This window comes from Grampus griseus, assembly GCF_964374135.1.
Source record: "Grampus griseus genome assembly, chromosome: 16".
In the NCBI taxonomy this organism is placed as follows: Eukaryota; Metazoa; Chordata; class Mammalia; order Artiodactyla; family Delphinidae; genus Grampus; species Grampus griseus.
The window spans coordinates 85,165,244-85,192,284 of NC_139010.1; the positions used below are offsets into that span (position 1 = coordinate 85,165,244).

The 27,041-nt window shown below is 49.5% G+C and overlaps 1 protein-coding gene across 2 annotated transcripts in view; it reads left to right on the forward strand.

The window, feature by feature from the left end:
• PPP2R2D (protein phosphatase 2 regulatory subunit Bdelta) overlaps nt 1-27,041 on the forward strand; it is a 46,135-nt gene that overhangs the window by 16,119 nt on the left and 2,975 nt on the right. For both annotated transcript variants that reach the window (XR_014297906.1, XM_082674118.1), the window contains exons 3-9: nt 10,089-10,186; nt 13,944-14,109; nt 14,517-14,629; nt 17,506-17,683; nt 19,295-19,459; nt 21,985-22,154; nt 22,228-22,319. Coding sequence is in view for 1 of the 2 variants with exons in the window: in XM_082674118.1 (XP_082530244.1) it covers nt 10,089-10,186; nt 13,944-14,109; nt 14,517-14,629; nt 17,506-17,683; nt 19,295-19,459; nt 21,985-22,154; nt 22,228-22,319 (982 nt within the window). In the remaining variant the exon portion in view is untranslated. The remainder of the gene's footprint in view (nt 1-10,088; nt 10,187-13,943; nt 14,110-14,516; nt 14,630-17,505; nt 17,684-19,294; nt 19,460-21,984; nt 22,155-22,227; nt 22,320-27,041) is intronic.

Sequence of the window (27,041 nt, forward strand, 5' to 3'; positions counted from 1 at the left end):
TTAAGGGTTCTTTTGTATATTTGGACACCAGCTCTTTATCAGATGTGTCTTTTGCAAATGTTTTCTCCCAGTCTGTAGCTTGTCTTCTCATTCTCTTGAATGTATCAGAATTTCATTCCATTTTATGGCAGAATTAGATATGGATTTTTTGAAATAGAAATAATACGTTTCTAACCTCATTTTTTATTTTGTTTTTGGTCATTGAATGTACTTTTAAAATTTTTACCCTTAAACAATAAATGTATTCCTGAAAAGGTATTTGGAAATTGGATTATTCATATGCATGGAGTGAAATCACTGGTCAAAAATAGCTTGTTATAAGTTTTTTCTATAGTAAAAAATCACAAAGTTGGGGTGGATAATTGCTTAAAGTTTGGTAAACTCTGACTTGTTTTATCATTCACCTGGTAAAGTTCTCACTTACTTGATAATCTTGCCTATTTTAGGGTTTCTCTAACTTAGATATCTGTGAGTTCTTTCATGTGTGTTTAAATATACTTAACTTTGTACTTAGTTATAAGGAAGAATCTCAAGGCTGTGTGTGTTACTAACAGATGCTAACAAAAGTTGGCATTTAAGGAGAAACATTAGCAGCCTTGTTTTTCTAATGTGATGGACTAGGTTCAAATTTAGACACAGGTTATTCTTCTTTTGGTACCAGTTCCTCAAGGTAATGACCTTTTTACTGTAGATGACAAAAATACTAGTCACTGTCTTCTTGCTAGTTTGACTGAGTCTGAAATCCAGTGAGGGGCTGTGTGTTGTTACATGTCTAGGTATGCAGCAGGGGAGAGGGGCTGAAAGAAGAAACTTTGCTGAGAATAGTTAGTGACCCGAGGCAATAAATGAACTTTGACCTCCTCATTCTTGCTTCTTGTGCATCCATCCATGGTGTGGAAGGTACCCTGAGCAAAGCACTGCTCTTCAACAGACACGGTCCTAGGATGGAAGCAGTTAACTAGTTAATTGCCATTGTGATGAGGGCTCCAGAAGGAGTCAAAGGGGTTCCCTGGGCAGTGGCCCTTTGAGCTCTAAAGTGAAGGATGGATGGGCATGGACTGGGTTGAGGGATGGGAGGCGTGGTCCAGGCAAAGCAGAACGTGGAAGAGGGCTTGAAACAGGAAGAATTATGATCAGTTCAGGAAACTGAAAGAGGCCTGGGTGATCAGACCATAGAAAGGAAAGGGGAGAAGAGAATGAGGATTCTGATCTTTCTCCTAAGGGCAGTGGGGATTCACGTGATGTGTCTTAGTGGGAAAATGGCGATCGCATTTGTGTTTAAAAATAAAAATTGCTCCAGATGCAGTGTGCAGAGGTGGGCTGGAATCATTTTAGGGCAAGATGCTGCTTTTTAATTTTCAGAAGAGCCTAGCAAGTACGTTGATGATTGTGTTACAGAGACAGTGCCCTGTCCTTCATAGTGAGAGAGGGCTTTGGCGTGCTTTGGGTCAGGCTTCTGCCGTGGACCACACAGTTCTGATTCACCGAAAGAATTACTAGTATGAAATTAAGCATAAAATCTCCTGGCTGTAATTCAAGTGTGGGAGAAAGGTTAAAATGGACAGTCAGATAGCCTTTTGGGTTAAAACTTTCTAATTTTTAACATGTGGTGGGGGGAATAGAATGGAATATTCTGTATGAATTGGATTTTCCTTGAAAAGAGTGATTAATTTTCCAGTGGGCTTTAATTTTAATAACAGGTTAAATGTGGTTTCCTAAGTTTTGAAGTCTGCTGAACTTCATTAGGTAAGACATCTAGTTAGGGAATGATGTAAACACGAATTTTCCTGATAAACAACAATAAAAGATTCACCATATCCTTCTGCTGCCTTTGTCTCCTTATGCACATGCTTTGCAAGAAGTAACCCAAAAAAAAAGAACAAAAGCAAGGGATCTTTAGGTTTAAATGGAAGGGGGATTAAAAATAGTGTTTTGTTGAAAAATTCATAGCAGGGTTTTGTTTAGAAAACATTGAAATAATGTAGTCTACTTTTAGAATATAACCGAGAAAGGTTACAAGTCGTGAAGACCCTTTTAATGACTTGATCCAATCATTTTATGGTGTACTTTCAAATAACAGCTTTACTGAGATATAATTCACATAGCATGAAACTCATCCTTTTAAAGTGTACAGTTCAGTGTTTTTAGTGTGTTCGCAGAGTTGTGCAGCCATCACCACTAGCTAATTTTAGAACATTTTCATCACTCCCAAAAGAAACTCACGAGCAGTCCCTTCTCAACCTTTCCTCCCCCACCTCCTGGCAACCACTAACCTACTTTCTGTTTCTATGGATTTGCCTGTTCTGCACATTTCATTTAAATGAAGTCTCATAATATGTGGCTGCATGCCACTCTGACAGGTGCAAGGGGGCATGAGATAAATGGCCACACCCTCAGTTCACGTCTTACACGTTCATGCATGGGGAAAGTTGACTGGTTTGGTGATGGTGGCAGAGGAGCTGGGTGGGTTGAAACAGGTGCACTTGCCAAGTGGTGGGAGCAGACAGTCCTTAGAGGGGGTTCAGGAGAGAGTGGAAGGCAGTGAGTGCAGTGAGCCAGCCGGCTCTGCTTTCGGAGGACCAAGGTGCGGCAGAGGCCAGAAGAGGGGTGGGGCCACTTTTTTCCTTAAGATGAGAGATTGCAGCGCCCCTGTTTGAAAATGGGAGCAGTCTATTAGAGGGGAGAAGAGGGATGATTGACAGAGGAGCATAGTCCTCGAGGAGGCCAAGTAGCATAGGGCCTCCTGCTTTGGTTGGTCCCAGCTAGAAGCAGCGGCTCCTTCCGCTGCCACAGGGAAGGGGGGGTCAGTCCCCGCAGGTGCTGTATTTGTTCGTGGGTGTGTGTAGACGATCCCTTCTGGGCATTTCTGTTTTTCAGAGAAATAACACAGAATTATTAACAGAAAGTGAGGTGTGGGTGGCTGAGGTGCTGGAAGTGTGAGAGGAAAAGGTGTGAAGGGGGTGTTGTGAAGTAGGAGGGATCAGTGGTCTGGGAGCATCAGACGAAAATCTGTGAGCGGGCGTTGGGGAGCAAACAGCCGCCACCGGAGAGGGCTTTGGGGGAGCTCAGGGATCGACATGTCTCAGAGCAAGAAGATGGAGGGAGCGTTCCAAGGAGAGGATGAGGCTGTAGTCAGAGAGAGGCTTGGGGAGGTTGGACTCTCGAGGCAGGCTGGGGAAGCACAGGGCCAAATGTGGAGAAGATGGATAGAAGTAAACAGGACACAGGGGAGGTACCCAAGCGTGCAGCACGGCGGCCTTCACAAATGCAAACATCCTTGGAAATGACCCAGATCAAGAAAGCACCTAACCCTCACCCGCAGCCCTGTTCCACCCAGCTGCTGACATTATGGATTCCATCCCCCTGTTTCTGAACTTAATATAAATAGGATCGTGGTGTAAGTACTCCTTAGTATTTTCTTCATGAAACTCATCCGTATTGTTGTGTGCAGCGGTTGTTTGTTCACTTCCACTGCTGTGTGGTACTCCACCATGTGAACATTCCACAATTTAGGCATCCTTTCTACTGTTGATGGACATTTGAGTCGTTTCTCTTGCAAACATGCTACTGTGAACGTTCTTGTAAGTGCTTTAATGGTACACATATGTGTTTCTGGTGGCTGTGCATCTAGAGTGAGATTGTGGGGTCCTGGGATGTGTGGACGTTTAGCTTTTGTGGACATTGCCAGTTTTCACTCCCACAAGTAGGGTGTGAGAGTTCCTGTTGTTCCCTATCCTTGCAAACACTTGGAACAGTCTTTAATTTCAGCCATTTCCCTGGGCGTGTAGTGGTGTCTCAGTGTGGTTTTTACTTGCCTTCTTTCCCTGACGGCTGAAGAGGTTGAACGCCATTTCCTATTTTATTGGCCTAGGATTAGTTTTGATGATACCGTAGTGGGGAGTAGATGACGATTTTAACAGTGACCACTTCCTGGGACTGGTCCTAATGCAGTTCCTAGTAGTGAGGAAGGGGGTAGTGGTCTCACGAGGGACATGCAGACGTTCATCCTGCTGATGGCTGTGTAGGTCAGCAGAGCTGTGTTCCTAGTAGTGAGGAAGGGGGTAGTGGTCTCACGAGGGACATGCAGACGTTCATCCTGCTGATGGCTGTGTAGGTCAGCAGAGCTGTGTTCCTTATCGGGAACACACTGTGATCGCAGGCTGGGAGGTGGTGTTAAGTAGCCCTGCACATCTTGAGCTAGAGGAGAAGGGGAGGGAGAAAATGAAACGAACTGCTGGAAACTGCATCTCCCGTCTGATTGTTGTTGTGGGTTCATTTTGATTGTGAAAGTTGAGTATTGATAGGGTTTTAAGCAGGGTGGTAATGTGACTTATTCCTTTAAACACATCCCTCCATCTGCCTTATGGAGATTGGACTCGAAGGGGCAAGGTGGGGGGTGGAGGGGGGCGCTTAGGAGGCTGTCACAATAATTCAGCCAGAGATTATGGTCACTTTGGACATAAGACAGTGGCAGTGAGACTGATGAAAGTAGAGGAAATGAAATACTCACATCTATATGTTTTTGTTTTGAAAAGCTTAAAAACTTGGAAAAGTACAAGAATAATATAACAAACACCTGTATACTCCCCCCCAGAATCTGCCACCACAGCTCCCTGTCTTCCTTCATTTCTGTGGCTTTGTATGTGTAAGTGATCTGTCTGTGGTTCTGCGCTCCGGGATCCAGTAGCATGGTTCTAGATCTCCTCGGTGCTGCCCCGTCTGAGCTAGTCCATAACCCTGTGCGTCCTGGTCGTCACCAGCTGTACCACCTCTGAAATCTTAGTTTAAGGTGCTTCTCCCTGGGGTTTCTGCCTCCCTCCCATGCTTCCAGCTCAGCTGGGCTCCTGCCCCCACTGCACCTTCCTCAGTACTGTCTGTCCCTGTCCCTCACCCTTCTCCCTGCTCTGCTCCCTCCCCTCAGCCGGGTTCCAGGGTCTAATGCTGTGTTACTTCTGGCTCGCTCTTAATCTTCTCGCCTCTCTCAGCCCCTGGGTTCATACTCCTGGCAAAACCCCAAACCCAGTTGAACCGAGCATCTGCCTACTCTCAGCCTACACCCGAGTCACCGGGCAGGGTGGAAACACGCGGCTGCGGGAGCTGTGCTGGTTATTATTCATTCACAGAAGTGTCCATCCCAGGAGGGCAGGGACTTGGCCTTGTTCGTTGTGTCCCCAGTGCCTGTGCAGCACCGGCTTATAGTAGTCATTCAGGACGTGTGCTGGATTTAGAAGACTGCCCTCAAGTCTCACGTGGGCATTGATGCTATGAGACAGGCCTGCGTTTCCCCAGTGCGGTCCCTCCTGACTTTCTGAGAAGACCTCCTTCATATGTTCTCCCAGATTGCCTGTACCTCTCCCTCTGACTCTTAGCAGGTGCATCTCCTCTCATACCTCATAGAAAAAAGAGATAGTCGGACGCGCTCTCATTGTCCCAAGCTCAGGTTCACAGCCTGCCACGTGTGTGCCGTGTGCACCGTGGCCTCCTCCCCAGATGCAGGTGTCCCTGCTCCTTCCTTCTGGCAGCCCCACCCCTACCCCCCCCACCCCGCTCGCGCTCTGCATCTCTGTCCCTGCCTGCTCGTCCTGTAACCCTGTTCTCGCTTCTGCCTCCGCTGCCACGTCATGCCCATGGCACACGGACATGACTTGATATCCTCTGTCCTTTAAAAACCCCAGCGACCACATTTCCCCTTCGAGTCCACCCCCTCCCCACTTCTTGTCCCTGCCTCCCTGTGTCGCAGTAAAAATGGTATCTGACATCCAGTGCCTCTTTCCTTACCAACTGCCCCCTGCCAGCATCCTTAGCAGCCTCTGCGAAATGTCAGACACTGCTAGCTTTTGATCTGTGAGTTTGAACAGTAAGTACTGACTTCCTGTTAATGGTAACTGATGATTTATTAGCTTTTTTGCTAACATCACCTTCCACCCACACATACTCTCCTCCTCCCCTAAAGAGAGGCTTTAAGAGAATTCTCTTGCGAGTCTTGGTTACATCAGTATTGTGCTGACTTTGTAAATATTGTTCATCATGGAACTAAAGTGTACATTTTTGTTTTCATACAACTTTTCATTTTGTCTAGAGCTAATGATTGCTTAATTTTTTCATATGCTTAGTTCTCTGTCTTTAGGGCTTTTTTAAAAAACAGTCACTCAGCAAATCTGTCAGATACCTAGCAGTGACTTTACCCAAACCCAGCAGATAATCCCGAGCCCTTCTTTCCTTTCCCAGATGACCTCTCCTGGCTGCAGTCTCCTTCAGGCTGGACTGTCCTCTCCAGGCCTGCTGGCCACGTGGCTCCAGTCTTGGGCCCCTCTTCACCATTGTTGAGATGTCCGATCCCCGTCTTCCTTCCTCTTGGTTTATTCTCATTTTGCCACATTGCATCTTCCAGTGGTTTCCTGATAAAGGGATTTCGTTGTTTTTGCTCTTTGCATGTTTGAAAACACCTCTACTCCTCCCTCAAACTTGTTTGAAAATTTGGCTAGGTTTAGAATTGTAGGTTGAAAATTTTTTCTTCTCATAATTTGAGGGTAGATGGTCTTCTATTCACCATTCTCCTGCCTCCTGTGGGACACCATCTATGCCTCTTGTGTGTGACCTGTTTGTTTCCTCTGGAGAATTTTGGAATCTCCCTTTTATCCTTGGTGTTTTACATTTCAGAGAGATGGGCCTTGGGCCAGTCTGTTCATTCATTGTGCTGGGCCCGCCTTGTGCCCTGTCAGCCTGGGAATGTACTTGCTGCTGTTTAAGGGAACGCTCGTCTTACTCCTTTGATGATTTTTCCCTTCCTTTTTTCTGTCATCTTTCTGGAACTTGGTGACTGGGTGATGGGCCACCTAAACCTATCCTCTCATTATCTTTTCTTTCCTGTTGCCCACTTCTTTGTCTTTTTGTTTTTCCCTTTGGAAGGGGTCTTGAGTTTTTACATTACTATTATTACCCCTTGCGTCTCCAGGAGCACTCCCTCGTTCTTCCTTTCTCGGGGCGCTGCTGTCTTCTAAGGGCCCCGCTGGATGTGCTGGCGCCCTGCACTGTGGGATGCAGATAACGTGCCCAGCGCCTGCCCCGCAGGCGGTGGTGAGGCTCCCTGGGTGGGTCCAGGCGAGTGCGTTCCTCAGGAGCACCTGGCACCTCAGCAAGCGCTAGGCCCACATTCTGACGTCATCGCTCTCCTTAGGGGTTAGCTCCCTGCGGTGGTAGTTGTCGCTTCTTTGATCTTTTGTTGGGGCACCGTCCCTCTTCCCTCCGTGTGCCTTCTCTGTTGTGACGTTTTCTCTCACAGGTCTTTCGACCCTGAGCTCTTGGTTCTTGTTTAAGTGGAGCCACTGTGGAGCAGAGAGGCAGGTCTGTGAGCAGGTGGGCTTTTCAGCTGGAGGACTTTCCTGTGGTTGGTCATTTCTTTAAGGACCTCAGGTGATTGAATCTCGAGGCCTTTTCTCTCAGGCTTTGGTGTTTTGGAGAGGAACCCTTATGGAAACGATCCACTCCTGGCAGCCAGCGTTTGGGAAACCAGAAGTGGGAGTAGCTGTGTGCTCCTGCCTGACCGGACGGGGCCCGGCTTGGGGACCCAGCAGTTCAGCAGAGCAGATAGACTTCCTGCCATCTCGGTGCCCAGCATCTGGCAGGGAGCCTGCCCCAGGCCGTGGATGCACACGTAGACGCCCCCAGCATCGTCCACGGCGCTTAGGGAAGCCCGCTCACACTGGCGGCCTGGCAGAGGACACCTTTCCCGTCTCATCCTGATGCCTTGGGGTGGGGGGCCCCTGTGCCCTGCCCCCACGCTTGACTACAAGTCTCAGATGCTCCTCAGGGGCTGCTGGGCCTTCTCCATGGTTTTCACATCCTCCAGGCAGCCACCCTGCAGCAAAGGGCGACATCGCCGCTCTTTGTGCCATCGCGAAGGCACTGTACTCTTGCCACGCGAGGAGCCGCGGGGCACTGGGGCAGAACAAGTGGCAGAATTGAGTCACTGCACAACCCGCGGTGCTTTTGAAATGCCCAACTGGGTGCCCTCAGTCAGGACCACATTTACTCTGTGGCATCAGTAATACCCATCAAATTCATGCTGGTGATTTAAATTTTATTGGTTGTGCAATTTTAGTATTTAGTTTGTCTGTTTATTTTGATTTTAGAGCTCTTCTAAATTCTGCAGAGGGTATTTCTAATTTTAGGTTCGTACTTATTTACGTAGCCTAATGAAAATAATTTCTCACCACTGGCAGTCATGCAGTTTTTCTTAAAAGATTCACTCCATTTTAATGAAGTTTGAAAATCACTGACAGGGACTTCCTGGTGATGCCGTAGTTAAGAATCCTCCTGCCAATGCAGGGGACATGGGTTTGAGCCCTGGTCCAGGAAGATCCCACATGCCGCGGAGCAGCTAAGCCCGTGCGCCACACTACTGAGCCTGCGCTCTAGAGCCCACAGGCCACAACTACTGAAGCCTACGTGCCTGGAGCCCGTGCTCTGCAAGAAGAGAAACCACCGCAATGAGAAGCCCACGCAACGGAGTAGCCCCTGCTTGCCACAGCTGGAGAAAGCCCGCGTGCAGCAACGAAGACCTAACGCAGCCATAAATGAATGAATGAATGAGTGAAAGAAAATCACTGACAGAGCTAGAATACCATTAATTATATTGTGCACCCCCTGGGTATAAATGACATAAATTTTTAGTTCCTTTTAGTCCAATACAGAATATTTTAGTTTCATTTAAGCAAATTAGGTTATTTCAGGTAATTTAATTTAAAAAGTGACACTTCTAACAAGAAGCCTAATCCTTTCCCCAAGGCTTACTGAAGATTTAAGGGGAAAAAAAAAAAAAAAGAATCCCAGGCGGTAGAATTCGGTGTGCTCTTAAATGTCAATAAACCATACCAATGCAGTAAGAACTTATTTTGCAGGAAGGATATCGTATATTAACAAAAAAATGTATTGCAGACCTTTAAGAATTGCAGTATATTATGACCACTTTTCGGAAGCATTCTTGAAGTAGTTTCAACTTTGCGGTCCATTTCTCATTAGTAGGTAGGTCGTTTATAACAGCTGTTTAGTGCTATTTGTGTGTAAACACTTAACGACCTCGATGATGCTGGGGCCCTGGCACCCTAGAGAGGTCATTTTCAGTTGCTGGTAGGAAGGATATGCCCTTTGAGCTGGGGCCCCGGCAGCGGGGACGGGGCGGTAGTGGTCCATCCCTTCCTCGGAGCAGCCAGAGAGGAGATTTTCTGCGGCAGCTAAGGTGAAGCGTCCAGTTGTAGTCAGAAAACAAGCTCACAGCAGCCCCTTGGGAGACCAGGCCCGTACCTTTGTCTGATTCTTAGTGCTCAGCAAATCTGAACTATGGAGAAAGTGGTTTTCCCCTAAAGCCCAGCCTGGGATATTCTTTCTGATTCAGTAGTCTGTGTCATAAATCCAGATCCGTTTCCTCTACCTGAAGTATTAACCTTAGGACACCTGAGACTTTTCTAGGCTTGACTTCGTTTTTGTACCTTGTGGCCTTTACCCCTTGTGAGCTGGTGTCCAGATCTTGGTGTTGATGGTGTAGAAATCTCGGTGTCTGACCAGCAGTGTCTCACTAGGTAACGATGTCCTCGTTATCAATGGCAGTGACTTTACCCAGACAGTAAGCTAGGTACTGTCTGTAATGTTATTTTGTACAGAAGCCAACCAGTCACCGTGTTAATGTAATGTAAGAATCAGGTTTATTTTTAAAGGTAATTCAGGCATGCATTATAAAGTTAGGCAGCAGTCTTCTAGAGCCAACTTTTATCTGTTTTTGTTTTTTCTCAAAATTAATTTCCTAAATTTCTACCCTATATCTTACATCAAGACAACCCAGTCTAGATAAATGCTGGTGTGCCAGGGACCAGGCATTGGATCAGTGACCCATAAATCCACATGGGCTCTGGGCGCCAGAACCAAGAAGGGGCTGCTTGGTAATTACAAGTTTCCCACGAAAGTGTTGCTTTATCCTTGGAGGAAATTTTATGTGTGTACCTTTCTTTTGATCCTTTTTATTGATGTTTTTAATATTTATTACAACCCCTTTCAGAATCATAAACTGGTAAATTGCTTCTGTTGTCTGACAGCTGATGTCATCTCGACTGTGGAGTTTAGTCACTCTGGAGACCTTCTTGCAACAGGAGACAAGGGCGGCAGAGTGGTTATTTTCCAGCGGGAACAAGAGGTCAGTAATGTACAATCCACGAACCAAGTGGGATCGTCCAGCACTTCTCACATCACTTGTAAGGAAGGGAGCACAGTTATTTTCCCAGTGTCTAATTTCATTTGATTCCACTATATCACATTCACCATTTAGCATCTTCTTTCAGAAATTATCTCGGGGCGAACGAGAAGACCTGTGTTTCCACTCACGGACGTACAGCCCCCAAGTCCCAGTTAAGCCCCCAGTGCCCTCATCTGTAGGGCGGGCGGAGAGTCCTTTCCCCGCCCCAAGTTGTCACAGGTGGCGGCCAGACCAAGTGAAGGGTGTAGACTGCTGGGGTTCTGGATCTGTCTGCTCTCATCCCGGAGGAAATGAAACCCCTTCACCGGCCATGGAGGTGCTGGCCTCCAGCCCCAGGGTCTGCTGGCCGGTGCAGGCACTCTGAGTGCCCCGCAGCACTGGCCGCACCCTCGAGGGCTGGGGCCTCAGAACACGGGCCTTGGAGGAGCCACAGATGAGCCTCACTCACGAACACTGGCTATTAGGTCCTTCCCGTCTGGGGGAGAAGGGGAGAGGAGCGCTACTTTGTCAGTTACACGTAAGAGGAGAATGGGAGCTATCGCCAGGCCTTGCCAGCCCCTGTCGTCTCTCGTTTCTGGCGAGCAGGCCTCGCCGAGTGCCCAGTAAGGCAGGATGAGGCTCTGCTGTGCGGGCGCCCCAGGCGGGAGCCTCAGCACAGCCAGGCCCGGGGGTTCCGTGACAGAGCGCCCCTCCTGCCTGCTTCCTAGCTGGTAGGCGTGCAGTTGCTTTTCATCTCCAAATTCTGCCCTCTATTCTTGTGGTAAAACAACTCTGGTGTCAAGGCGGGTGGGCCCTTGCTCCCTTCCTTGTGGCGGGGAGTGCCAGCCCTGCACTGCAGAGGGGCACTTGGTGGCGTCTGTAGGGGGCAAGCCCTGGGCCCACAACATCTCCTGGTTAAAATATACCTGTTACAGCTCCAATGTTGATTAAAAATTTTTTAATTGTATTTTTTCTGGTTCGGGATGGTGAGAATTCTTTTGTGAATATCATATATATTATCATGAATCTTTCTAAATCTTCACAATATGATAAGTTTATAATTAGATACAATCTTGGAGGTGGATCATCACAGTGCTACTTACAAAGAACTTTTCAACAAATAAAAGTCGGTGGCGGTGTTTGAATCATACTTTTAGCAGAAGGATTATTTAACAGATTACTTAGCCATAGCTATCTTAACTTTAAGAGTTCACTTTTAGCTCCGTAAAGTCTGCCATTTGAATGATGTCCTTTTAGAAAATGAAGTTTTTTCTTGTTTTCGGGGGTCATTGTTTAAACCTAGAAATATGCTAGCTTCAAATATGAAAGATTATAAAACTCAAGCATCTTGCTATAAAATGTGTTAAGTATTGTAGTTTTGAGAAGTTATCATATTGTGTTCAGTGAAGATGTATTAAGTCAATGTTGCTACAGTTTTGTACAGTAGCAGGTCCCTAAAATTGTTTAAATTTGATAAGCCCGACCAACTGTAACTTCATAAATCCTGGGCAACTTTTTTCCCCATCTTTTTCTTCGTATTTTGGTTAATATAAAAAGAGGTTTTGTATCCCATCTGCCTTTCAGATATTTTAGTGGTTGCTGTATAATCCTCATTGTGGACTGGAGTGTTTCCAGTGTGGGTAAGACTCTGTCTTCATCCATCATCAAAGAGACAGTTGATGATATTGCAGCACCACTGGGATGAGGCTGCTGCCTGTTAAACTGCAGCAGCTCTCGATTAGAAACTGCAGTAAGCTTTCAGAGGTGTCAAAATATGTGTTTTAGCATCAGTGAAGCGTAGAGGTTCCTGGAGGATAGAGCAGCACCCTGCTTGGCTGGGGGAGGTGCAGGACGTTCAGTCAGGAGGGAGCCATCGGAAACTACGGCAACGTGATTTTCGAACTTTTTTCCCATGTTAGTGGTGGAGCCCTCTGTCCAAGGGACTCTAGCGTGTCAATCTGGGGCGAGCAGAGTCTGTGGACGTGGCTCCGCGGCTCCCACCCCTCTGCAGAATGCCGTCCCTCTGCATGGTCCGTCCAGTAACATCAGAACTGTAACTGGGAATCAGCATGTTCCCAGACAAAGCGAGGCCCGCCTCCTCGTCGTCCCCATGCTCCCCGCAGCTGGACCAGCAGTCTCGGCAGCTCCCGCCCCACTCTCCTGCTGAGAGTCCAGTCGCTGTGCCCTGCCAGCCTTCCTCAGAGTCCCTCCCTCTCCCTGGACAGGCCCTCAGGCGCTGATGCGAGGTCTCCGGTGGAGGACAAGGCCGGGGGATTAGCAGGGGCCTTGGGTTTCAGGAGTTGAGGGCAGAGATCAGGGCAGTTAGTGGCAGCGTTAGAGGCAGGGCGCTGTTCCCGGAGAGAGTGGCCTGGGAAGGACGGGCAGCGCTGTGATGGGACTCGTGTCTGAAGCATGGGACTGACCGATTCCACAGATTTTCCCTTTTAAATATTTCAGTCACGGTTTGTTCACTTGAGAGTTAGAAGTACCGGTTGGTGTATTAGGCTTTTTCATAGAGAGCGTGAGGGCCACGAAGCAGGAGAGTCGTGTGAATAGCATAAGCCTGTAGTCCAGCACACCCGTGGGACACGGGGCAGGGATTTCCACGGTCCTGCTGAGGATCGCTTGATCGCAAGGGGCAGCGCGGTAGAGAGATGGAGGGAGTTTGGGGGGATTTTTCTCATAATACATGATCTTGCTTCAGAAACGTAAAGGGGTATCTATCTAGACGTGAAGGTTATTTGTTTAGTTCAATTTACTTGACACACACACTAATGTGTTAAAAATGTAAGATTTTAGATACTGGTTATAGAACAAGAATTAAAATACTGGTCTCCTTGAGTTTTAATTATGAAATATTTACTATTTCATAGAAAATGTCATTTTGGACATGCAGAAGATTTCAGGGATTAATATAAATATACTTATGAACCCACCACTCGGGCTTTTATGCCTTTAGAAAAGGAAACCCTGGGCGTGTAGGTGAAGCACACGCTGTGCCCCTCCCCCATTCTGTCTTTCCATGTTACTTCCACATCCTATTTTATTATCCCTCTGCCTCCCCCGAGTTGGCCATAGCTTGTCCTTTTGTTTTTACTGCAACGTGTAGAATTGTCGTGTGTGTTGACGTTTTTCACAAGAGGATCTTCCTGTGGGTGTGTTTGCACAGCTTGCTTCTCTTACACGTGCTGCAGGATTTGCCCTCCGTGGCTCCTTTGCCGTAACTGCTCGTTTGTGACTCTGCCGATTGGCAGTCCCCTTCCCTGGCGGCGCAGCTGTGTGCTGCTGGCTGTCCCAGGTGACGGGGAAGTGTGCGTCCCCGTGGCTCAGCCCTGGAGGGCTTGGGCCGGCCCAGCTGACTCTCCACGGGGCCAGATGGCAACCGCTGCCGCCTCTGTGGGCCCTTCAGCCTCTCAGAGCTGCCCCGGTAGCGGTAGCACAGAGGCAGCCAGAGCCAGTGTACTGGCAGGGAAGCTCGACTCCACACCCTGCCCTAGAGCAGGTGCCCGGAAGTGCAAGAGGAAGCTGCGGAGTCAGCTCTCTTATTTGTTTCTTCCAAGTGAAGTAATTCTGAGCGTCATCTGTTTGACGTTTTTTTGACCCAGGATTTTTATTAACTTTTAAAAATGTGTGTGGTCATTTGATACTCAAATTGGGAGAACTGAAGTTTCTCTGCACTGTGCTTCGTTCATTAAAATGGCTTCATGTTTCCTTGCAGAATAAAAGCCGCCCTCATTCCAGGGGGGAATATAACGTTTACAGTACCTTTCAAAGTCACGAACCAGAGTTTGACTATTTGAAGAGTCTAGAAATTGAAGAAAAAATTAATAAGATTAGGTGGCTACCACAACAGGGCGCTGCTCGTTTTCTGCTCTCTACAAACGGTAAGAGCTTTTCTCCTTATGCGGCCCTTTGCGTTAAGGCTGGGTTTTTAATTTTCTGTGTGTAGATCCTTTTTGATTTTAGCCCTTCTAGAGGTTACCTCTGCTTTAAACTTTGGGGGAGGGTAAAGCATTAGGTAGGCAGGAAGAAAACTCAGGTTGAAAACTCAAAGTACGCAAACACACACACACTCGCAGTATTACATTTCTCAACTCTGCAGACGTTTCTACATCTTTACTTATTGTAGGAAACAAAATGTTCATATACAGCTGGAAGTACTAATGTTCAAATACTCCTAGCTTCTAAACCAGCATAGAACCACAGAGTTTTCTTGTATGATACTCAACTAATAGTGGTGCATGGTATATGGTTTTTCTTTTAATATGGAGAATGAGGTTTTTATTTTCAGATAAAACTATTAAATTATGGAAAATAAGTGAACGGGATAAAAGAGCAGAAGGCTATAACTTAAAAGATGAAGATGGACGACTTCGAGATCCACTTAGAATCACGGCACTACGGGTATACGTCACATTTTCTTTCAACTAGCCGATACTTGTCATAAATTAATCAGTAATGATGCTTAAGTCAGCTGTTTAGAAAATACTGTTAAATAGAAATACTGTGGGATCTGTCTTCTTGATCTTGAAAGTTATTTGTAATCATTTTTATGTATACTTGTTAAAATGGGAGTCCTTGTATTCTCACGAAAACAAAAAAGTCACACATCTTCAGAAAATATACTACTACTAAAGAAAAGACTCTGGTTTAATTCCATAAGAAATCTTTCTAAAAACATCCACTGCCTTTCACTCTGAAGGTTCAGAGTAGCACATTGGTGGGGTTGGGGCAGATGGAACTCGGCACACTTCCCTGGAGGAAGCAGCGCGGGTTGCAGATTGAGAGAGGACCTGTGGACCAGCAGGATGGCCTTCACTGGATTTCCTCTGAGCTAGCTAAGGCAGATTCTGACCAGAATTCTTTGCCCATCAATCCATGAGCAGCATTACTTCTTCTTTTTCTTTTTTTAAAATAAATTCTTCACTCCCTCTTTGGTGCCCCTAGGTACAGTATGAAATGACTGTGTTTTATCAATTCTAATACCTCGATTTTTTTCACATTTTAACATCTATGAAATTGAGTACAACTTAAAATCTAGTGTCCTGGGGTGGTGCCTTTAATTAAATGGAGTATGAGAAGGAGATTAAACAAGCTTGAATCCTGCCCAGATGCGCCCTGGTTAAGACCCCAGGGTGCTGCCGATGGGCCGGGCCACAGCGGAGACCAGCGGTGACTTAGAGGCGCTCCCCGAACCGACCGCCTGGTTCATTAGAAAGCTGTTGGCCAGTTGGTTGGTTTTTCAGAGAGGTTTAAAACCTTTGTGGAAGTGCGATCTATCAGGTGAAGACCTAGTGGGTGGACACATTGTATTGGTAGCTGAGGAGCTACAGAGGAGGGCACGGAATTGCAGGAAGCTCCCCATCCCACTCCCTGCAGGGCCCCGGCCAGGGTGCGTGTGGTGGGTTTCGGTTTCTTTCCCCGTGCTCTGCTGGCCGCGCGCACGCAGGTGCTGGGGCAGCAGGCGCGCAGCACGGAGTCGCAGCCCAGCGTGCAGGGGTGCTCCCGACAGGAGCACAGGGTGTAACAGGTAAGCACTGCCAAGGAGAAGGGCGGGGTGGGAACTTGTAGGTCAGTGGTATTGCCCTGTTTCCAGGGAGTTGAGGCCAAGAAAGCTGTGTAATTTGCTCAAATCTAAACCCTACTTTGAACCAAGATGTTCTGATCCAAATGGTGGTTTCTCTGTGCCATGCTGCTGCTTTCCCACCCGTGAATTAGTGACAGTTTGTAGGCAAATCACTGTTGGTGACAGTAACACTAGTTTTACAGTTACCACCATGTAAACTGCTCCTTGGAAACTAAGTGCGCTGGAAGGATGAGGCCTGGGGTGCCCTGTGGGTGCACCTGAATCCCCTGTCTCGGCCGCCTCTCCCCTGCACCCGGCCCGACACGCTCTCCCTCTCCAGGGAGCCCCCTGCCTCCCAGCCAGGCCTGCTTCTCCACCGTGATGCTCACATCCGTCCCAGCTGTGGGAGGTCTGTAAGGGCTTCTGAGGCCCAGTCTTCACTCTGGTCAAGGCTGCTGTTCTACAATTAGCCTAACCAAGCTGGTCTCGTCCGTGGCCATGGCGAAGCATGTGACAGGTGTGAGGTCATCACAGTTGCAGGGTGGGCTGCGGCGGGGGAGAGATCGCAGGCCAGGTCACTCTGTATGTGGATTTACCTTTGTGAGTTCATGGACTCCTTTGAACTTTAAGAGGAAAACAAAATTTTGAAAGGGGAACAGAAATTTTGTTCTCCTCTTAAATTATTTGGGTGCCAGAAAGGGGCTCCTTCTGTTACCCATATTACAGTTGTTTCACGTTTTAATTAATTAGAGACTTGTTAGAGGGCATGACAGGTCTGTCCTGTCCCTTGTGGAACCAACAGCTCCTGCACGAGAGGAGGGAAGCGTGTGCTCAGCACTTGGCTGGTTTAAAATGAGGGGAGTATTTTTATACATGTTTCCCCAAGTTCATTTTTACAGCATTTTGGCTGGAGAAAACTCAATTAAGAGATTCTCTCCTACCCTTTCTAGGTACACTCCTTGGGTTTTTAATTTAAAAAGTAGCACACTTTAGTTTTCTATTTTGATTTTAAAGCTTCTGTTTTCCTCCCCACTAGATGTCAGTGATGCTGGGCCTTTTTCCTTTTTTTCGCACGTGTGACACCGTCACCCACGACTGTGCCTTTGGCTTTGGCCACTCTTGTGCCGGCTCTCTCTCTCGTCCTTGGCCCGGCTGACCTCTCCTCCCTTTCCCTTTCTGTGTGGACGTCCCCTTCCCTGGGAGCCTTCCTGGCCACAGCACTCATCACAGTCGGGGTTTCTGTGCCTTTTTTAAAAAACGTTTTATTGAAGTATAACGTACGTACCCAACATGCCTCTGCCATCTAAGTGAGCAGCTCCGCTGCCATCTGTGGGCTGGATGTACCGCGTCGCGGGCACCAGGTCAGGAGAGGCATGCTCCCCCCGCCCAGTCCCTGCACCCCACCTGCCCAGCCCTGTTGAGGGCGCGGGGGGCGTGGGGGGACGAGGAGATGCACCTGCTCTCACTCTGGAGGCCGCGGCTGCGAGGCCAGAGGAGGAAGCGGGGCTCAACTCAGGCCCCACATCAGGCATCAGTGTCAGGGGCCATCTGCTTACCGAGCAGCCAGAAGCTATTGCTTATTTGGGGTGTTGTCTGTACCTGCTGTTACTTAACTGTGCGCACACATTTGTTCCTTTTTGTTACCTACTGTAAGTGTTCTGATTTTCTGCTGCTGGGATCTTTGTTTTGAATTCCTATTTCCTTCCATTTTTAGGTCCCAGTATTGAAGCCCATGGACCTCATGGTAGAAGCAAGTCCACGACGAGTTTTTGCAAATGCTCACACATATCATATAAATTCCATTTCAGTAAATAGTGATCATGAAACGTATCTTTCTGCAGATGACCTGAGAATTAATCTATGGCATTTAGAAATCACAGACAGAAGTTTTAGTATCCTTCGTCAGGTGGATATCGCAGCATTTTTATAGGATCGTTCTTGGATAGGTCATCTCATTTTCATTACACCCCTTTGTCTCAGAGTCTGTCCTTTGTCATTTTTTTCTCCTGTCAGAAGCTCACATTTTCTCTCAGTGATTTGTGAGGACTCTAATTCATGAAGGGTTCATTTATGCAGTTGTATCTTTCATGGTTTTCTTAAAGATTTTGTCCCACCGTCATGCTTCAAATGCCCTTCATTGCAACTGAGATCACACAGCACAGAAACAGGCACGTGCTTTCTGCTATCTGTTAGCACTTTTATATATATACATATATATATAATGTTTTTTTGGTTTGTTTTTTTTTATTTTTTGCTGCGTTGGGTCTCCGTTGCTGCACAGGGGCTTTCTCTAGTTGGGGCAAGCGGGGGCTACTCTTCGTTGCGGTGCGGTGCCTTCTCGTTGCGGAGCACGGGCTCAAGGCACACGGGCTTCAGTAGCTGTGGCTCGTGGGCTCTGGAGCACAGACTCAGTAGTCATGGCGCACGGGCTTAGTTGCACCACGGCGTGTGGGATCTTCCTGGACCAGGGCTCAAACCTGTGGGACGTCCCCTGCTTTGGCAGGCGGATTCTTAACCACTGCGCCACCAGGGCAGCCCCTATCTGTTAGCACTTTAAAAACACCTTGGATCCACTCACAGGGCCCAGTTAGTTGGTGCCCTCGTGGCTCCTCCCCTCCCACTTCACTTTCAGCCCAGCTTTGCTCTTTGGCGAGCTCTCGCATGAGCTGGGGTGCCGTTCTCTCATCTCTGGGCGTGGCTCCTTCCCCAGCTGGGCAGTGTCCTCACAGGCCTTTGCTGACCGGCCCTCCAGAGCCTGTTGGCCACTCTTCTCCGGCACCCGGCCCTGCGTGCCTCGTGTGCTTCCCCGGACTCCAGGCGGTCAGCGGGCTCAGCCTGGTCCCCGCTCTGCACGGTGGCCTGGAGACAGCCACGACGGCGTGCTGGGCACTGTAGGGCTCCAGTCCCTCCAGGGTCCCTGCCCACGGTGTGTGGTGTCTGGAGACTTGAGCTGTAGGGTCACCAAGTTTTTTAGCTTCCTTAGTTGTCATCTGTTCCTGCTATCCTATCTTGGCCCAAAGCCAAATTGTACACTTCCTTGTTTCTCCAGTTGAGTGAGTTCTGTATTTGGCAACCTAGCATGTGACGTCGTTCTGCCTACTTAGGGCAAGCTCTTGGTGTCAGATACTTAGCAAAGCAGAATCTTGTGGAACCTGGCAGTGCTCGTGTGTCTGTGTCATTTTGTGGATGCTACCATGGGACTTCTGTGCAGATGGGCACTTGCTTGCTTCCTTATCTTTTAACGTGTGTCATGTTGCTCTGAAAGTCCCTTCCTAGAATGCTAGCAGTAGCAGCGAGATGAAAGCAGCCCTCGTATCTGCGTGGCCGTGGCCCCTGTCAGGCACGTTACTGGAGTCTGATTAGGGTATTAACGTAGATCCTCTTACTGGTGTGCTCGCCCGGCATACAGTACTGTAATCGCCTCCTCCACACCTAATCTCTTAAACCTCGTCACGTGGGTTATCTCATGCCTGCGAGCGCCCTGCCTTAACTGTGCGCTTCAGACATCGTGGACATCAAGCCTGCCAACATGGAAGAGCTGACAGAGGTGATCACAGCGGCCGAGTTCCACCCGCACCAGTGTAACGTGCTCGTCTACAGCAGCAGCAAGGGGACCATCAGACTGTGCGACATGCGCTCCTCCGCCCTGTGCGACCGCCACTCCAAGTGTAAGTGCCAGGCGTGTACATAAACGTCCCGTCTAGAGCCCGTGTTGTCTGGGCGCTGAGCCGCCCCCGAAGACTTAGAGGTGCTCTTTGTTACGCATGTGCCTGCGCGAGCATAGGCCGGCCTTGGTCCTCGCAGCGCTGCTGGCGGGGTGCGGAGCGAGAGGCCCTGCTTTTGTGGCGCCGCGGTGGAGCCCGCAGGTCACTCCTGCCAGCACTTCCATGCAGCGTCCGCCTCCCTGGGTGGGCCCAGTGAGAGCCCCTTGTCGCCTCCACCTCTGTGCACTAGGACCTCTGCTGAGGCTGGAGACGCAGTCCACCTGTGACCTTTCTCGGCTCTCGGAATGGGCTCTGTTCCCACAGAGCTTCGCTGAACTTGAAGGCAGTTCCCTGAGGTGAAAGTCTAGTCTTTAATCCACTGAGTCTTGAAGTCCTTCTAGGTGAGGAGAGCTTTGGTTTTGTTTTTATTTTTAGCCATAACCAACAGGCCCTACTTTGTAGAAAACCAGAAGTCTGTGTGTCACAAGACATACAGAGTGTGTCCTGAGAACTTTGCCAACACGTTCCCAAGTACTGAGCAGTGACGCCATCCCAGCCTGGAGCGCCGTGGGTTTTCGTGTTCTGGACACTTGGTCCTGCAGCTAAGTCAGTGTATCGGTCAGTCTGTCCAGAGTGTCTCCTGTCGTAAAGTGGGGCAGCTCCAACAGAGCCTGATGGGAAGTGTCCTTGATGACTGGCTCTTAGGAGCCTTTTTGCCTCATTCTGTCTCTTTTTGAGGCTAAAGTATAGGGGGAGGGGGGGAGGGGGGTTTTCTTGCAGTTTTATATTTTTGGTTTTTGGGGTTTGTGGTTTTCTTTTTGTGTTTTTTTTTTTTGGCCACACTGCGTGGTATGTGGGATCTTCCCCAGTCCGGGATCGAACCCGTGCCCCTTGCAGTGGAAGCACAGAGTCTTAACCACTGGCCTGCCAGGGAAGTCCACTATAGTGTGTTTCTTTGCTTTTTGGAGTTTTTTAAATAAATTTATTTATTTTAATTATTTATTTTTGGCTGTGTTGGGTCGTGTTTGCTGCTTGCAGGCCTTCTTTAGTTGCGGCGAGCAGGGGCCACTCTCTGTTGTGTGTGCAGGCCTCTCACGGCGGTGGCTTCTCCTGTTGCGGAGCACAGGCTCTAGGCCCGCGGACTTCAGTCGTTGCAGCACGTGGGCTCTAGAGCACAGGCTCAGCACTTGTGGCGCACAGGCCTAGTTGCTCCGCGGCATGTGGGATCTTCATGGACCAGGGCTCAAACCCATGTCCCCTGCATTGGCAGGCGGATTCTCAACCACTGCACCACCAGGGAAGCCCCTATAGTGTGTTTTAAAAGAACTTTGTACTTCAGTAGAATTCCTGCAATGAAAAATGAGTCTTTTCTAATGTCTGGCCTATGTTTTCAAGAGAACACTCGTGAGTAACAATTTTAGATTCCAAGAGTAGTTTTATTTGTCAGCAAAGTTACTTATTTGAGTAAATGCTCAGAGTATTGCCACCAGCTTGCTTATAATCAACTTCAAATGCAGACTCAACAAACATAGGTTCCTACATTAAAAAAAGAAAATCAGGGCTTCCCTGGTGGCGCAGTGGTTGAGAGTCCGCCTGCCGATGCAGGGGACGCGGGTTCGTGCCCCGGTCCGGGAAGGTCCCACGTGCCACGGAGCGGCTGGGCCCGTGAGCCATGGCCGCTGAGCCTGCGCGTCCGGAGCCTGTGCTCCGCAACGGGAGAGGCCACAACAGTGAGAGGCCCGCGTACAGCGATAAAAGAGAAAAAAACAAAAAACAAAAACAAAAAAAGAAAATCACAAGCCGCTGCAAATGAAAGGAAGTACAGAAATCCTCACCCAAAGTTCACCAAGCCACAGGCTCGACAGTGCACTGGGGGCTCTGGGGTCTGGCGCATGGGCAGGGGGCGAGTGAGGGGGCACTCGAGTTACTGCTGAGAAAGCAGAAGTGTCAGGGAAAGAAAGGTCTGCCATGGACGCCTGTAGAATCTTTCTGAAACTAGTAGTTCGGTTTTGTTAGCCTAAGTCTCGACTGTTGAATAGTGAAGGAAAACCCCTTTCCTGACAGGCTTTGGCAGATGGGACTGTTCCGGTGTTAAAATCTGACCCAGGCGTTCGCGGCTAAGGGCCGGGCCCTGCAGCGCACTCGCAGGCTCGTCGCCCCAGGGCGCTCGGGGCACCGTGTCGGCGTCTGCTGTAGCGCCCTTTGTGTCTTTCTGTGCCAGGGACAGGATGGGACGGGGTTTGCTAGGGACTGGCATTCGAGGATCTGCAGGGAAGCGTCAGGTTGATGCAGAGGCCTCACCAGGATGCACTCAGAGTGCCCGAGCAGCGTTCTGGGTTGCAAGCCCAGGCCTGGGTGAGCCTGGGGCCTGCGCTTCAGGAAGATGGGAGGCCGCAGCGGTGTCGGGGGAGGGCCCGAGTCTCGCTTGGACTTTAAAATGATTTGTTCTCTGGTTTTTAAACAGAAGCTGAAAACATTGTATTTTCCAGTTTTTGAAGAGCCGGAAGACCCCAGCAGTAGGTCCTTCTTCTCAGAAATAATCTCTTCTGTGTCCGACGTGAAATTCAGCCACAGCGGTCGGTACATGATGACCCGAGACTACCTGTCGGTGAAGGTGTGGGACCTCAACATGGAGAGCCGGCCTGTCGAGACCCACCAGGTGAGGCCGCGGCATGGACCCTGCCACGTCTTGCACGCAACCGTCCCTCTGACCTTCCTGTACTTTCATTAAGGTCCACGAGTACCTTCGAAGCAAGCTGTGTTCCCTGTACGAAAATGACTGCATCTTTGACAAGTTTGAGTGCTGCTGGAACGGCTCCGACAGGTGAGACCTGCGTCGTGACCAGGCCCGAAGCACGCTGATGTCCTCAGAGGCGGGCCGGGCTGCCAGGAGGAGTCCCGATGGGCTTGGTTTTCCAGGCCATCTGTGAGGTGGCCCTAGCAAGGTGGGAAACATGGGATGTCTGGACACACTTCTCACCTTGCTTATGATTCCACCTTGTATTTAAACAGCAAGCGTAGTACAAGGTTCATGTTGGCTGTTTTTAAAACGCTTAGTGGATGATAATTTCTTTTTTTGTTGTTATTTCCAAGATGAGTGAAAGGAAGGCGGTGGGGAGGTTAGTTACTGTGGCGTGTGTGGGATGGCCACGTTCCAGTTTGCCTTTGGGGACAAGTGGAGGACGAGACCTCAGAGTCGCTGCTGTGCTTGGACAGAGTGGGGGTGGCTGGTGTGACTCCGCGGTCTACCTCGTGATGAGGCGGTCTGAGGCCTCCGCCACCTTTCTGTGCGTGTCTTAGAGGTGACAGCAGTACCAGTGCTGCCGAGAGGTCTGCTTCATATTCTTCGAAATGTCGCACCTCACGTGATGGAAGGAGATGAGCTTGCATCGTCTGTGGTGGATTCTGTGCCGTGTGCTGCTTGTCAAGGGTGTCAGTGAGCAGAGGACCTCGCCACTTTCAGAGACGGACTGACGGACGTTCTGAGAAACCCTTTGGCACAAACACCTAGAAACATCAGATGTCACACCACAAATCTCTTTGTGGGTATAGTTGAGCTCACAACCAGTAAGGCCAGGAGTGAAGAGGAAGCAGGAACTAGGAGGGAGCCCTCGCTGGCCTCAGGGCACCAGCTGGAACCAGGAACCTGCAGCCCAGGAGGGTACAAGAGCTGTGGCCCTGGACCCACACAGGGTTGGCAGTTGAAACTGGGACCCTCGGGGTTATGGAAAAGGCATCCATCTACGTTCAGATGCGTCCCAAGGGAAATGTATCTGTCTGAGACCTTGGATTGGAGTGGATGAAGTCCCCTGACCTTTGTGACCATGAGCCTCCCTCCCCGCCAGGGACGTGTGTTTGTATTTGTACTGACCTGGAGAAGCTCACTGAGGGTAAGTCCCAGCAGACAGGCAGCCCCGGGCATCCGCACTGTTCACAGGCTGACGTGCCACCTGTTAGTGTCTCCTGCGGCAGACACAGGGCCCCTGGGTCAGAGGAGAGGACCTCACTCCTCACAGCACAGCAGAGCAGCACGAGCTTGGTCACAGTGCCTTGGGGGGGTGACACAGGGGGCCCGGGCAGAGGCCGCTCACGGAGCGGGGTTGGCCTCACACCAGCACACACTCAGCTTGGGGGTCAAGCTGAGAGTGGTAAACAAGGCTGCAGCCCTGAGATGTGGCCCAGGGAGAGAGCGCTGAAGAAACGCATTCTTGGCAAACGCACTGGAAACACGTAGGGGTGCCTGGCACCCGTGGCGGATTTGTCTTTCCCAGTGCTCCAGGGCTCAGGATTTCCCCAGATTAAAATCACTTAAACAGGAGCTCACAGGTGAAAAGCACCGAACACGTGAAGGAAAGCCAGTGTGAGCAAGCCAGCAGAAACAGCCACAGAACTGTGACCTCTGAGAAATCAGGTACTGAGATCATATGCCACAGAATATAAGATGAGAATGTGGAAATACTCACAGGTGAAAGGACGGAACCGGAACCTGAACATGGAACCACAAGGCCATTGAAAACCACCCAGGACATCTGGAAAAGCATCATGCAGGACTTCTAGAAATGAAAACTGTAGTCGTTGAAAAATCACTGTGTGAATTTAGCAGACCCCGTGAAGCTGAAAAGATCTTGAATTAGTGAACTGAAGATGAGAAATATTTTAAGAAGAAAGATCAGGAGAGATTATCCAGGATGCAGCTCAGAGAGCCAAAGAGACAGAAAAAACATGGAAGGTTGGAAAACACGGAGGGTCAGATAAGGTCCAACGTAGCCTAAGTGAAGAGAAGTGTCCAAATTGGAGGATTGTGGAGAAGTAGCAGTTAAAGTGTCAATGGCCAGGAATTTTCTATAACTGATGCAAGACTGAATGAATACACAGATTCAAGAAGCACAGAGATCCACATCCAGATCATAATGAAGTTACAGGGCACCAAAAACAAAGAAAAGATCTTAAAAGCAGCCAGGGGAGAAAAGACCCATTGCCTTCGGAGAAAGGGTGTTCAGACCGCGAGCAGACCTCTCGGCCTGGCAGTGGAAGCCGGAAGGCGCTCTGATGCGGTGTGTCGTGATCCCTTCTGACTCGCTTCCTGAAATTGTGTCCAGAGATAAATGATCATGCAGGAATGTGCCTTAAACAAGGCCCCAAACCCAGACAAAGAGATCCAACTACATTGACTTTAAGCTTCTTTATATCAAAATAAAACAATGGAAATAAAACCCACAAAAGCACGTAAAATTAACAAAGAGATGAATATCCAGAATACGTGAAGAATCGTCAGTCAGTGAGAAAGTCCTAACTGCTCATGAATGGGAATTAACAGAAACGGGGGGAATGAATAACAACACATCCTCATTAGTAATCAGCAGATCAAAGCAACAGGGACGTCCCTTCACATCCATCAGAGTGACGGAAATGTTGGGGTGGAGGTGGAGGCCAGGGGGCATGACCACTGCCACTGCCCTTCTTCTGAGGCTCCCTGGCAGTGGCCGGGTGGGCTGGGAACCTCTCGAATATACAGACAAGAAAACACGTTCCAAGACGTGCCCTGGAGGCAGCTGAGCCATGTCGGGGTTCCTCCCTGGGCGGGCGGACGGACGAGGAATCATCCTCTGTTCCTGGTGTGGACCAGACACAGTGAAAGCCAGGGTTACAGCTGCGCAGACCTGTACGCGATCACACAAGTGACTCATCTGATGTCTAGAGCATGCAAGACGGTTTTGTTTTTAAGACCGTGTAACTGTTCAAAGGACAACCATGTATAGGAATGTTCCCTGCACGGTTCTTTATGCTTTGTGGTAGATCTGAGATATTGCAAAATACGTTTAAATTACCATCCCCGGCACATCCTGAAGCTTTCTGGTGGCGCCTGCCTGTTCCCTCACTCCTGCCAACATGCCCTGCCTTCCTGCCTGGAAACTTGTGTGGAGTTGGGGGCAGGGGCAGAGCCAGGTTTCTGCCACCATCCCAGTCACTCCGCCTGGGACGGCGCTGCCCAGAAGTTAAGTTTTGCCCCACTTCATCGTGCTCCAGGTTTGTAGCAAACACAGACATCACCATTAAGTTGCAAGTCCACTTACTCCTGTGTTTGGCGGTGTTCCCGCCTAGGCAGCACCTGGCCAGGTGCTGGGGAAGGCTCTCATTCCCGCCATGTGGAGCAGCGGGCCGGGGGGACATCCACGCCCATGCAGGTGCCGTCAGGACTGCTGAATAATAGTAATAATCGTAATGGACGGCGTGAAGGTTGGTCCGCTTTCATTTCTGTCGCGCACCAGCACCTCTAATCAACATTGATGATAAAATACTCCTTCCCGAAAAAATTCTTTCATTGGTCTCTGTTCGGAATAATCACTGCAGTTAAGTTTATATATATATATATATATATATATATATATATTTTTGGCTGTGTTGGGTCTTTGTCGCTGTGCGCAGGCTTTCTAGTTGCAGCGAGCAGGGGCTACTCTTCCTTGCGGTGCACGGGCTTCTCGTTGCGGTGGCTTCTGTTGTTGCAGAGCACGGGCTCTAGGCACGCGGGCTTCAGTAGTTGTGGCGCACGGGCTCTGAGGCGCAGGCTTGCGGGCTCTAGAGAGGTGCACGGGCTTAGTTGCTCCACGGCATGTGGGATCTTCCTGGACCAGGGCTCGAACCCGTGTCCCCTGCCTTGGCAGGTGGACTCCCAACCACTGCGCCACCAGGGAAGTCCCTGCGGTTAAGTTTAATAACACAAATGTAAGCTTCAGATCAGCACATTTGTTGCTTATCCTTTTGTGAACATCGTGTTCTGTGTGGAAATTAATGTGGGCAGGTGCCAGTTGCTGGCAGCCCTCCTGGACCCCACTGCACGGCCCTGCTGCGTCCACCGCCACACGGGCCCCTCCGTCCCTGAGGTGTGTGCACTCCAGGCTTCAACAGTACAGGTGAGATAAGCCAGGAGAGCTTATCTTTTTTTGTGGTGCGAGGATTTAGATGAGGATTTGCACAGTCGGGGTCAGCCCTGCGCCGTGTGAATGAGGCAGCATGCGCCTCGCGGGGCCTCAGGATCCGCCCCTGATGATGCGGGGATGGCCCGGGAGCCCAGGGTGCCCAGGAGGAGGCCGCAGGGCAGTCTGGTCTTACCGCGCCCGACGGGCCCGCTGAGGCAGGGGCTGGACGCACGTGGAAGCATTTGCCGGCAACCAGCCACTCTCCTCTTAGCTGTGTAGAGAGACCCGAAGTTTTCACCAGTGTGATAGAAGCGCGTCACGGTGCTGTGTGCTTCAGTGGAGACGCGGAAAGGCGTCAGAACCAGCCCGGAAGGGAAAAGACCACGGGCGCTGCTGCAGCATCTGGAGCGTCGGGAAAGAAGGCCCCGGCTGTCTTGCACGCTGACCCCGTGTCTGAGGCCCCTCCTAACTATTTATATACCTGTTCCTTCACGAGAAAAACGCTTTTAAGATTAAAATGAACTTTAAAACCTTGTCTGGTCAGTCGTGAGCAAAGATGGTAACAGATCTCACGAATGTCTCTCGAGCACGTGTGGAGCCCTGCCGAATCGGGGCAAAGTGCAGGAGGT